Source organism: Podarcis erhardii (genome assembly GCF_964252035.2).
Source record: "Podarcis erhardii genome assembly, chromosome: Z".
In the NCBI taxonomy this organism is placed as follows: domain Eukaryota; kingdom Metazoa; phylum Chordata; class Lepidosauria; order Squamata; family Lacertidae; genus Podarcis; species Podarcis erhardii.
This window is the reverse complement of record NC_138504.1, coordinates 40,996,229-41,009,676: the sequence shown is the minus strand read 5'-3', so window position 1 is coordinate 41,009,676 and position 13,448 is coordinate 40,996,229. Positions and strand designations below refer to the sequence as shown.

The 13,448-nt window shown below is 44.9% G+C and overlaps 1 protein-coding gene across 3 annotated transcripts in view; it reads left to right on the top strand.

Moving 5' to 3' along the window:
* Positions 1-13,448, top strand: part of GSN (gelsolin) — a 60,777-nt gene that overhangs the window by 34,134 nt on the left and 13,195 nt on the right. For all 3 annotated transcript variants that reach the window (XM_081847579.1, XM_081847578.1, XM_081847577.1), the window contains exons 2-7: positions 3,454-3,655; positions 4,570-4,724; positions 7,353-7,514; positions 9,556-9,705; positions 11,891-11,980; positions 12,905-13,037. In XM_081847579.1, coding sequence (XP_081703705.1) covers positions 3,463-3,655; positions 4,570-4,724; positions 7,353-7,514; positions 9,556-9,705; positions 11,891-11,980; positions 12,905-13,037 — 883 coding nt within the window. In that variant the 5' untranslated portion in view covers positions 3,454-3,462. The remainder of the gene's footprint in view (positions 1-3,453; positions 3,656-4,569; positions 4,725-7,352; positions 7,515-9,555; positions 9,706-11,890; positions 11,981-12,904; positions 13,038-13,448) is intronic.

Below are 13,448 nucleotides of genomic sequence, written 5' to 3'. Positions count from 1 at the left end.
CAGAGCCCTGAGGCAACTTAAAGGCTCTTTCCTCTCCTTGTGATCAGTTCACAGGCTTATATGTTCAGTGCTGTTATCATTCACTGTGTCTCCTGTGGTCTTCCTTAGCTGGGGGGTTGGGGGGGGTGTTATACATTTTGCATCGCCCTCTCATAATTGCATTATTCCAACATTGCGTCACAAATGCTGACTCACTATTTGGAAGAGGCTATAAAACAAATCAGTCATGGGTGTAGCCCAGGGAGGGGAGGGGTGGGGGAGCAACTGCCCCCACCTAAATCAATAAAAATTAATAAAAATACATAGCAAACTGAGATTTTGCTCCCCCCGCCAACAAAAATCCTGGCTACACCCATGAAATCAGTTGTTGATCTTTAAAATCACAACCAGGTGAAGAGTTGAAATTCGGAATCCAGTGGACCACTTTGTAATTCTCAGATGTTCCTCTTAAAGCTATTGTTTGCTGTTCCACTAGAGGGAACACAGCTGTGATATTTAATTTGGATATGGGGAACCCATGGCCCCCTAGCACCGTAACTGTTTTTAATTTATGTTGTGAATTGACTTGGGTCCCACACTGGGAGGAAGGCAGGGTGTTGTGGCTGCAGTTGTTATTGATGATGATGATACAGTATTATTATTATTATTACTACTGATTTATTAATTGCCTTCTAAACTACCATCTCAAGGCGATTTACACATAAGATAATTAAACCAGTTAAAATCTCAAAAACAACAAATACATTTAAAACAAGACTAATACCGTAACAAGTGGTCACTTGTGGTACAGACACATTGATCCAGCTGGGGAAGCCATCGGAACAAAAATCTCTTCTCCTCACCCCCCGCCCACCCCAAGAAAGTGCATAAAGGGGGTGTCTGTCATCTTGACAGGAATGCTATTCCACAGAACAGGGGCAGCCCAGCTGAAAGCCCTGGTCCATGTTGATATGGGGCTGGCTTCTGAGATCTTTGGAACTTGCAGGAGAAACTCTCTCACATCTCTCAGCGATCTTCTGGGTGTATAAGGGAAGAGGCAGTGTCTCAGATAACCTGGTCCTCAGCTGTTTAGGGCCTTCAACTAGGCTTGGTAGCATATTGGCAGCCAGTGCAAACCCTGCAAGCAGGGAAATTAATTAATTAAGCTCCAATTCACCATCTTTGACCACTGACCAGGTTGGGTAGTGATAATGGGAGTTGTAAAGGTAAAGGTAAAGGGACCCCTGACCATTAGGTCCAGACTCTGGGGTTGCAGCGCTCATCTCGCTTTATTGGCCGAGGGAGCCAGCGTACAGCTTCCGGGTCATGTGGCCAGCATGACTAAGCCGCTTCTGGCGAACCAGAGCAGCGCACGGAAACGCCGTTTACCTTCCCGCTGAAGCGGTATCTATTTCTCTACTTGCACTTTGACATGCTTTTGAACTGCTAGGTTGGCAGGAGCAGGGACTGAGCAACGGGAACTCACCCCATCACGGGGATTCGAACCACCGACCTTCTGATCGGCAAGTTCTAGGCTCTGTGGTTTAACCCACAGCGCCACCCACGTACCAATGGGAGTTGTAGTCAGCAACAAATGGAGGGTTACAGGTCCCTCTCCCACTGGTTTATTTGATAGTTTGTCTAGATAAACACACACACACACACACACACACCACACACTTTGGATCAGATAAAATCAAATAAACCTAACTTGGTGACAACAAATGTCTGTGGCATCACAGACTGAGAGAAGCTGGATCAAGGTGGATCAACTCCACCTGAGAAGGTGGAGTTAAATAAGGGTGTGGAAGCCGTCCCTAGTGTTGCTCAACCTGCTTAGAGTAAAAATGCTTCTTGTTTTTGACAGTGCCCTGCAGAGCTGATCAGGAGTGGCTCTTTCCATGGGCGAAGGCTGGGTTGAATTCGGTTTTGAGTAACCAGAGCAACACAATGAAAACACCACCCTGAGTCACTCCTACTGTATGCAAAGCAGCTGCCTAACCTCAGTGTGGCTTACAGTGCTGGGTGCTGATTTGAAGTTAGGGTGCTCTTTGCCCAGAGGAATCTTATAATATCCCAGGAGGCTTTTGCATAGTGTACACTGGGAAAAGGCCACAGCTTAGCGATTGAGAAGATGCTTTGCACGCCAAAGGGCCCAGGTTCAAATCCTGACACCTGTGCATTATTATTTCATTACAGTCATAAAGGTAAAGGGACCCCTGAGCATTAGGTCTAGTCGTGACCAACTCTGGGGTTGCAGCACTCATCTCGCTTTACTGGCCGACGGAGCCGGCGTACAGCTTCTGGGTCATGTGGCCAGCATGACTAAGCCGCTTCTGGCGAACCAGAACAGCGTACAGAAACGCCGTTTACCTTCCCGCCAGAGTGGTATCTATTTATCTACTTGCACTTTGACGTGCTTTCGAACTGCTAGGTTGGCAGGAGCAGGGACTGAGCAATGGGAGCTCACCCCGCCAACCTTCTGATCGGCAAGTCCTAGGCTCTGTGGTTTAACCCACAGTGCCAACCTTGGGTTAAATATGCTTCAGGTTGAGTGTTTTCAGGTTATGCTTTGTGGCGACCCGGAAGTAACAGAGCGCGTTACTTCCGGGTTTTGCCACTCGCGCATGCGCAGATGCCCAAAATGACGTCACAGACATGCGCGAAAATGGCAAAATGCGACACACGCAAACGCACAGTCACGTGTTACATTCTACTCAGGATGCGGACGGGGCTCCGCAACGGATCCTGTTCACATCCAGGGGTACCACTGTATATTTATTTCTTGCTTTCCCCACAAAAGCGTCCCAAAGCAACATGCAGTATAAAAACAACATGCAAACCAAATATAAGAGTGAGAATAAAACAAGAGCCCATAACTGTTCCATCTGCTTTTGATTCCTGGAGGGCCCACTTTTACATCTGACCTCACCTGTCACTGGCATGTGAGCACTGGAAGGGCATTTGGCCCTTGACCTGGGAAAAGGCTCCCCTCCTCTGTTTAAATAGAAATATAGTAAATAAATTAAAGAACAGGAAAGAGCAGAATGAACACCAGAGAGGGTGGGTGAAAGGAAAAGAATTGCAGGTGGGGAGATCTGTTGCTTTCTGGTCTTCCCAGAGGCAGCTGATTGGCCACTGTGAGAAGAGGACACTGGACTAGTTGAGCCCTTGGCCCGATCCAGCAGGGCTCTTCTTATGTTAAGGAGGAGGGAGGGCGGAAACCAGAAAACCAGAAATCACTTGCAAGGGACAAGGCAGTAAGGGAAAGCTCTACTATCTAACTAATCCAAGTTTATGAAGACTGGAAGACTGGAAAGGAGGACTGGATCTCTGGGGGATACCTGGCCAACCCTGTTCCAGAGGCAGGGCAGGGATATGACGCAGTGGAACAAGGCCTTCTTTGTGCTGCCCAGACTGAACTGAGTCATTTATTTTGCTTTTATTTTCGCAAATTCTTTCCTTCTCTCTTAGCCCATCAGCATGGTGGAACACGCAGAGTTCTTGAAAGCCGGGAAGGAACCTGGTCTTCAAATCTGGAGAATCGAGAAGTTTGACCTGGTCCCAGTGCCCAGAAATCTTTATGGGGATTTCTTCACCGGAGATGCCTACGTCATCCTCAACACCATCCGCCAGCGCAATGGGAACCTGCAGTACGACCTTCATTTCTGGCTAGGTAAGGTTGGGGTTTTGTGCAGGGACCCCGCAGGTGGCTCAGGGTGAAGACTTGTTGAGAAATCAATACAGGAAGCCTTTCACTTCCTATCCCTACCATTGCTACTATTCCATGATTTTAAACCTATCTCTGGTTGATTTCTTCATTTTTAAAAACTTGTTTTATTGTTTTTATTGCATAATTATAAATTTGCTGCCATGAAATTGAAATTGCTTTGGGGGAAGGGATGTAGTTCAGTGGTAGAGAATCTGCCTTGCATGCAGAAGCCCCCAGTTTCAATCTGGCATCTTTAGGTAGGGCTGCGAACGTCCTCTGCCAAGATCCTGCAGAGCCACTATTGATCAGTGAGCTAGTTGAGGCAACTGTTTGACTCAAAATAAGGCAACTCCCTATGTTTCTAATATATATGAATAAATTATTGATTATTGATTATTATTATTATTGTTCACCTCATTGCTAGCCATAATGGCTATGTTCTGCCTCCACTGCTTCTGAAGACCAGTTGCTGGACACCAGTTGGTGTCCAGGTCCTCCTTGAGGGGCTACCACAGGCGTCTGGGTGGCCACTGAATAGTTGGGCCATGGGCCATATACAATGGTACCTCTGGTTACTAACTTAATTCGTTTCGGAGGTCTGTTCTTAACCTGAAACCGCTCTTAACCTGGGGTACCACTTTAGCTAATGGGGCCTCCCGCTGCCACCGCACCGCTGCTGCGCGATTTCTGTTCTCATCCTGAGGTCAAGTTCTTAAAAAGTGCTGCATAGTTCAGTGTTGTTGTTTACTGACAATAAACCAAAGCAGTGAAGATGCCATTTCATGATTGATATATTCAAGATTAAGGCTTACTCCTATTGAACTCGTTGGAGTTTATTTCTCAATAGGCATGCTTCTTTCTCCTTTTCTGATTCCTAGGGGACCAATGCAGCCAGGACGAGAGTGGATCTGCTGCCATTTTCACAGTGCAGCTGGACGATTACCTTGGTGGGAAGGCAATTCAGCACCGGGAGGTACAAGGGCATGAATCGTCCACTTTCACAGGGTACTTCAAATCAGGCATCAAATACAAGGTAGGTGTATACAAGTTCAGTTCCTTGCTTGGTAGTACATCTGTACCTCATTAGCAAAAGCATTTCTGGATGGCCTGCCATCCAGGAATATAAATTCAAACCAGGTGATTTTTGATGAACCCGTCCTTGGAATCATAGAGCTTCCATTACTCCTTAATATTCCCCTAAATTATGGAATTGTTGGAGCTTCAGACCTGCCTGCGTTAAGTCTCCCAAAGTACAGGAGAGCTATGGGTGCTATTCTACTAGTAAGGATTTCCGCTTGCTCAACAGTTGGATCTGTTTTGTATAAATAGTTGCATATTTTAGGGGTTTTATCCTTGTTTTGAATATTGGTTTTTGTATGTCAGTTTCATGGGGTGTGGGGAGAGCAAGCAAACTAACAAAAAATCTCAAGTTGTGCCATCTCCACTTGATCAGGCTGTTTTAGATGCCTAAATTGTACAGTGGTACCTCGGGTTAAGAACTTAATTCGTTCTGGAGGTCTGTTCATAACCTGAAACTGTTCTTAACCTGAAGCACCACTTTAGCTAATGGCGCCTCCCACTGCCGCCACGCCACAATTTCTGTTCTCATCCTGAAGCAAAGTTCTTAACCTGAAGCACTATTTCTGGGTTAGCAGAGTCTGTAACCTGAAGCGTCTGGGACCAGAAGCGTCTGGGACCAGAAGCATATGTAACCCGAGGTACCACTGTAGTTGAATTGCACGGACAACAACCTAGGGCATAGGTAGACAAACCAAGGCTCGGGGGCTGGATCCAGCCCAATCGCCTTATAAATCCAGCCCACGGATGGTCTAGGAATCAGCATGTTTTTACATGAGTAGGATGTGTGCTTTTATTTAAAATGCATTTCTGGGTTATTTGTGGGGCATAGGAATTCATTCATTTCTCCCCAAAAAATATAGTCCGGCCCCCCACAAGGTCTGAGGGACAGTGGACCGGCCCCCTGCTGAAAAAGCTGGCTGACCCCTGTCCTGGCGTGTGTGTGAATTGACACACCACCCTTCTCAGCTATCTGCATTTGACAATTTGCTATCCTCCTCCTTTCACCTTGCAAAACTCTTGCTAAGACAATCTCACAGAAAGGTCATAGCTCATCCTCTTCATTTACATTTCCCTGTAAACAGGGAATATTTAAAATACTCAAGCCTGACCTCAAAAATCCACCAGACAACTACAAGGATTCAGTGTGTTTATACAGCTGTTGTGTAAGCTTATGAAGAAGAAAAAGGGCATGCAGTGCAGACTTTTAAAGCCACAGTGACCATTTCTCCCAAAATAAATGCAGCAATTATAGAAGGAAATGATAAATAGATAAAGAGGTGCATTTGAGGTTCCTCCAGAGGGAGATTATTTTGTAGGAGGGAATCAAGTGCATATCAAGGAAATTTAGGTTTAGGGAATTAAAGTGCACTAGTGCCCTGGAGCAAGGGATGCGGGTGGCGCTGTGAGTTAAACCACAGAGCCTAGGACTTGCCAATCAAAAGGTCGGCGGTTCGAATCCTCACAACGGGATGAGTTCCCGTTGCTCAGTCCCTGCTCCTGCCAACCTAGCAGTTCGAAAGCACGTCAAAGTGCAAGTAGATAAATCGGTACCGCTCCTGCGGGAAGGTAAACGGTGTTTCCATGCGCTGCTCTGGTTCACCAGAAGTGGCTTAGTCATGCTGGCCACATGACCCAGAAGCTGTACGCTGGCTCCCTCGGCCAGTAAAGCAAGATGAGTGCCGCAACCCCAGAGTCGGTCATGACTGGACCTAATGGTCAGGGGTCCCTTTACCTTTACCTTTTAGTGCCCTGGAGCAATAAGCCCACTATGAAAAAGAAATGTTTTGTTTTGTTTTTGCAATTAGGAATGGGCTCCTCCAGAGGACCTGTTTCTTGAGCATTCTTCTTGATTTGCTTGCACAAAGCTTATTAAATTATACCTGGTTTATATCTAAATTCTACATGATAAAGAACATCCATCCTGATTTGCTTGTGGGTGCTTAACTTTCCCATGAAGCATACATTCATCCAACACTTTCCCCTGTGCATGTTAGATTTCCTCATCATTTCCCATGCTATAAAAATTGAAATTCCTTGTTGGCTTTTTTTGTGCTGGGCAGTGTTTCTCATACTTGGGTCTCCAGCTGTTTGTTGTTGGACTACAGTTCCCATCATTCCTAGCTAGCAGGGAATTGGTAGTTCAACAACAGCTGGAAACCCATGCTTGAAAAACACTGTGCTAGGGTGACAGAACACTTTGATCTACTTTAATTGAATTTCTCCTTCAAAATAGGGACAATTTACAGACAGTCAAAGTGACACAGAAATGCACTGAAAGGTGAGGAATGAATGTTTAAATGGGGAGACGTATAACCACCATGCAAGCAAATAAGAATGAATGCTCATTGACATATAACTCCTGTAAACAACTTAGAACAAACACTCAATAAAGACAAGATATAATCAGACCTCTTCATTTCAGGATAAATTCTCAATGAATAGGTTGTCTGCAAGCAACTCATACTCAGCTGCTAGGGACAGCTTTCTCGTTGTGATGATAATCTGTCTGAGACCCAGGTAGACCCAAGCAAGGTGTTCAGCTTGGTGGATGGCCAGTCAAATTGTTTCTTTGTTCTTCTAGGCTGGTGGTGTGGCTTCTGGCTTCCGCCACGTGGTTCCCAATGAAGTGACTGTCCAGAGACTCCTTCAGGTCAAAGGAAGGCGAACTGTACGTGCTACAGAGGTGCCCGTCACCTGGGATAGCTTCAACACCGGTGATTGCTTCATCTTGGATCTGGGACAGGTGCGTTTCTTGCAAGCCCTGAGGGTAACTGGAATTCGTTCTGTTTCGTTAAACAAACAAACAAACAAACAAAACTTATCATTTTTCCTTAGGTAGGAATAGCTAAATCTGTCAATTTCAGTTTCTCTCAGTTTCTTACATTTTTGCTAGTCTTAATTTCAGTTTTCCACAAATCACATTAGTATTTATTTATTTATTTATTTATTTATTTATTTATTTATTTATTTAAAAGTCTCTTGAACATTTTAATTAGCATTTTATTGAAAAATTCTAATATACATATTTTTTCAAAGAAGTTTCCCCATGCACAATGCATTATTGTTTCTTACTTTCACCAATATGTGCATTTTTATACACACTTTACCTCAGAATATGCATTTTTGTGTACATTACATGTCTGGAAAACTGCACTGCAAAATTCAGAGAAGAGTGAATTTTGAAGGATAATTGTATTCCGGTTCACACATTTTTTTCAGAAAGTAAAAGTTAAGTAGATTCACCTTTAAATGTGAACTGGATCTAGTTTTTCCACCATCCCAATGCATCTCTGAACCAGAACATGACACCTCTTTGAGTTTCCCTGGTTCTGTGCTGGTCCCCTTTGTTATGGGGCATGAAAAGACTTGGAGGAGATAATAACATGCCGTCAGTCCAGGCTTGATGCGAATGTGTCCTGCCAAGCAAGCACATTTTCCCAGCTGATTGTACAAAGTGCTCAGCTCCAGCTTGAAGCTAGCTTTGTCTGTGACGCATTCCCAGTTTGAGGGCAGGCACAGGCTTAAAGTGGACACAACTGGTCTGGCCCCCTCAAATAAATTATTTTGTTATTTTGTTATATTGCTGATTTTGTGGAAGCTACTTTGAACTGTGGAGAAGTAGCATATAGGTGTTGTCAATAATCCAATCATTACCTTATTTAGGCTGTGATCTGGTTCGCACATAACACTAAACTATAGTTTATATAGAGTTATGTGTGAACTGTGTTTTCTTAGCTATGATTGCTCAATCATAAACCTTAGTTTATAAACCTTAAAAAGGTAAAGGTACCCCTGACTGTTAGGTCCAGTCGCAGATGACTCTGGGGTTGTGCGCTCATCTCGCTCTATAGGCCGAGGGAGCTGGCGTTTGTCCGCAGACAGCTTCCGGGTTTTGTGGTCAGCATGACTAAACCGCTTCTGGCGAACCAGAACAGCACATGGAAATGCCGTTTACTTTCCCGCTGGAGCGGTACCGATTTATCTACTTGCACTTGACGTGCTTTTGAACTACTAGGTGGGCAGGAGCTGGGACCAAACAATGGAAGCTCACCCCTTCGCGGGGATTCAAACTGCCGGCCTTTTGATCGGCAAGCCCTAGGCTCTGTGGTTAACATTAATCATAGCTAAAGAATCATGGCAAGAAAAATTGACGGACTATGCAGAACTGGCAAAACTGACATATAAGCTACGGGATAAGGATAACTGTGACTTTAAGGATGAATGGGAACCCTTTACAAAGTATCTGAAGACGCAACAAAGCGAACTGGACTGGACTCCTTGGCAGGTTTTGAATAAATATTCACAAACTTTTTATTGATAATAATCAGCTAAATAGTCTGAGGATCTATACAACTTTGTAACATGCAGAAAACAGCATTCTTAGAGAAACCAAAGACTGGAACTGAGGGAAGTCGGGGTAGGGTGGGGTGGGTTTTGTGTGGGAGGGAGTAGGGAGGAAAAATGAGGGGGGGGGACAAGGATGATATGTTTTTGGATAATATGTCTTGTTATAATTCTGAATAAACAAAAACATTAATCATAGTTTAGTATTGTTTCATGTTCTCATTGCTGTTTTCAATCGTTATGTGGCATGGTTTAAGTGATCAGCTGCCAGGTGCCTCAGCTTTAACTGTGGTTTTTTAAACCATGCTTCACATTAACTACAGTCTAATGTTATATGAGTACAAGGTCACTTCTTTGCATCGTAAGAAATCTGACTCCCGCTTCCTGCTATTTAGTCATAGTATTTGCCTCTTTAACCTCCTTCTTTCTGTGCCCTGCAGAATATTCACCAGTGGTGTGGCTCACAAAGTAACAGGTTTGAAAAGCTGAAGGCCACCCAAGTCGCCAAGGGGATCCGGGATAACGAGAGAAGTGGACGCGCAAGGGTCTATGTCATAGATGACGGTGCTGAGCGGGAAGAGATGCTTCAGGTCCTGGTCTATTTACTTTCTCAAAATTCCATACGTGCTACTCAGCTGCAATCCTATATGCAGTTACTTGGGAGTAAGCCTAACACAGGGAAACTTACTTCTGAGTAAATATGTGGGGTCAAGTTACATGTTTTGCAGAGAATCCATGACTAGATTTTGCAGGGAACTTAAATACAGTTGCCGTTTCTGCCTATTAGCTTGTATCAGCAGAGGCATGGGGCATTCTGTTAAATTTCCCAATCTCCCGTGTGGAAGTCCAGTTGAGGGTCCTACAGATTAAAATCCAGCCTCTTCTGAATTTCAGTGCTCTTCCCCAAATGTGGTGGGTTAGAGAAAATGGGGCAGTGTTGCTACGTGTACACAGGTACCTTTTCAGCATGTTTTTGGTAATCAAAACATGAAAGGTTCAGAGCCCAGTTGATGCTGAGTGTGTAAGAGCTGCCTCCTCCCACCAACCCCTTGCACATTCAGTAAAACTGCACCGGGATAATGTAGGAGAGGTTTGAATTCTGATTTTTTTATGACAACAACAATTTATTATTTATGTCCCACCCATCTGGCTGGGTTTCCCCAGCCACTCTGGGTGGCTTCCAACAGAATATTAAAATACAATAATCTATTGAACATTAAAAGCCTCCCTAAACAGGGCTGCCTTCAGATGTCTTCTAAAAGACTGGTAGTTGTTTTTCTCTTTGACATCTGATGGGAGGGCGTTCCACAGGGCGGGTGCCACTACCGAGAAGGCCCTCTGCCTGGTTCCCTGTAACTTGGCTTCTCACAGGGAGGGAACTACCAGAAGGCCCTCGGCGCTGGAACTCAGTGTCCGGACAGAACGATGGGGGTGGAGACGCTCCTTCAGGCATACCGGACCGAGGCCGTTTAGGGCTTTAAAGGTCAGCCCCAATACTTTGAATTGTGCTCGGAAATGTACTGGGAGCTAATGTAGGTATTTCAAGACCGGTGTTATGCTGTCTTGGTGGCCACTCCCAGTCACCAGTCTAGCTGCCACATTTGGATTAGTTGCAGTTTCCGGGTCACCAGAGAGGAGGGAGGTAAACAATCCTGCTTGTGGGCATCTCATGGGCATCTGGTTGGCCACTGTGAGAACAAGATGTTGGAGTAAATGCACCTACGCCCCCATCCTCCTCCCTGCTGAGTTCCACTAGAGCAGGCACATCCAACTCCCAAGAGACTGCGATCTACTTCCAGTATAAAAAAAAACTGGCAGTGATCTACCCATTGTCATTGGAGCGAGGAGGAAGCCTGCGTGCATGGGCTGGGTGGATTGCCCAGAGTTGTTGATCCCAGAGTTGTTTGTTGAGCTTTTGGGGGGTAAGGTTGCCCAGAGTTCTTAAGCTTTTATTTGTTAACTTTTGGTAAACTTTATTTACCGTATTTTTCACTCTATAAGATGTACCAGACCATAAGACGCACCTAGTTTTTGGAGGAGGAAAACAAGAAAAAAAAATATTCTGAATCTCAGAAGCCAGAACAACAAGAGTGATCACTGCGCAGTGAAAGCAGTGACCCCTCTTCCTGTCCTGGCTTCTGGGATAGCTGCGCAGCCTGCACTCGCTCCATAAGTTGCACACACATTTCCCCTTACTTTTTAGGAGGGAAAAAGTGAGTCTTATAGAGCAAAAAATACGGTAATCCCCAAATCGATAAGGGTCCCACGACCTACTAGGATCAGTCATGGATCTACCGGTAGATCGCCATCTACTGGCTGGACATGCCTGTACTGGGGCAACATTGCGACTTAAGGAGAGAACTTGCAAAAAGTACCACTCCCTGGAGTGTTTGCTAACATGAAGGCCGGTAGGCAGGGTGCTGGCTGAGGGCAGACTTCAGTTGGTAGGGCAATGCCCCATTTGCCCTAATGGACCAGCCTCCCCTGTCAAAGCCATGGCCGAAAATTAGCCTTTGAACTGGTCAATTTCCATAAGGTTTTGAATTTGGCTTCTCCTTCCTGCCCTCTCCATTTTCCATAACTATCCTCTTGTGCAACAGGCATAAATCAGGGTTAAAAAAAAGAGAGTAAATGATTATTTTTCCATGTGGGATCCTGTTTATTTCTTCAATTAAAGCATCTGGCGAGCAGAGAGCCTGTTTAGTCAGCATGCACTCCTCTAGAAACTTTTATATATTATTATTATTAATAATTTTGTGTGTGTTTGCTTTTCAGGTCCTGGGACCCAAGCCCACCCTGCCAGCAGGCACTACTGATGACGGTGCAGCTGACGCAACCAACCGAAGGCTGGCTAAGCTGTACAAGGTACAACAAGATCCAGATGGCCAGTGAGCCAGTGGGAGGGAGCCCTATGAAACAGTGGAGAGACACTGCACTCAAAGCAGTATTTGGGGGTGTGTTTTTTTATCTCCCAGGGAGAACAAAGAGCTGTTTCAGCATTGCCTGTCAATGATTGGCTTTGGCTAGAGTGCATGGCGGGAACAGTGTCAATGCCATGAATGCCAACCCACCCGATAAGCTGAACTTACATTTTATTTTATTTTTTCATTTTGCTTTTGCAATAGAAACCTGTCCAATGGAGTACTGTATAACCAAAAACATTAAGATAAGTGGAACCTGCAGCAAAATGTTGCAGAATATCCCCATCCCCAAACAGAACTGTTGGGGGGGGGTTGAGTTTATACTGTGCCATTTAGTTGCTTAGGGTTCCAGACAGCTGGACGTGCATCCTTTCAGGAGACTAGAATGCCACATTTACACCGTACGTTTAAAGCACTATCACTTTTAACAGTCATTGCTCCCCACAAAGAATCCTGGGAAATGTAGTTTGTTCATGGTGCTGAGAGCTAAATGTACTTAAGTTTTGTTTTAATCAGGGTTGGCTGACTGGGGTTCAGCCAACACATTTGTGGAGGAGGAGATTTGAGCTGTGAAAAGGAGAGAAGTGGCAGTATGTGTGAGAGAGGACAGTGGAGATGAAATGTGGTAGCTGTGGCTGGGGTGCCCCTTCAGACTGCTTTTGGGGGTTTTTAGTGGGTGGATGTATTCTGCAACATGTCATTAATACAATAATAAGTTTGTATCAAACTGAATTTCAATCAGAGTAGACCCATTTCAATTAACAGACCTAAGTTAATCATGCCCATTAATTATGGTTGGTCTACTCTGAGTAGGCCTTATGCTGGACACACCCCAAGAATAACAATCTGTTCTGCTGTACTGTTACAGGTATCCAATGGCGCAGGGAATATGGCGGTCTCTCTGGTGGCTGATGAGAATCCATTCTCTCAATCAGCCCTGAGCTCGGATGATTGCTTCATTCTTGACCATGGCACCGATGGCAAAATCTTTGTCTGGAAAGGTAAAAGGAGAGAGATATACAAAAGCCATATGGCTGACACAGGCCATGTTCAGACCACACACTTAAAGTGCTGCTATAACACTGTTGTGGCTTCCCAAAGAGTGTTGGGAGCTGTAGTTTGTTAAGAGCTGTTAGGTGACCCCTATTCTCCTCAGAGAGCTACAATTCCCAGAGTTTGTTTAAGAATCAGCTCCTCTTCCCAGGAATTGTAGCTCTCTGAGGAGAATAGGTGTTGTCTAACAACTCTCAACACCCTTAACAAACCGCGGCTGCTTTGAAGGGAGACCATGAATGTTTAAAGTGCCATCATTGTGCTTTAAATGTATGGTCTCTGTGTGTGCTAGTGAAATACATGCAGCTGTGGAATCAGGGGTGGGTTCTCAATTTCTATGGAGAGTGTGTCTTATTGTT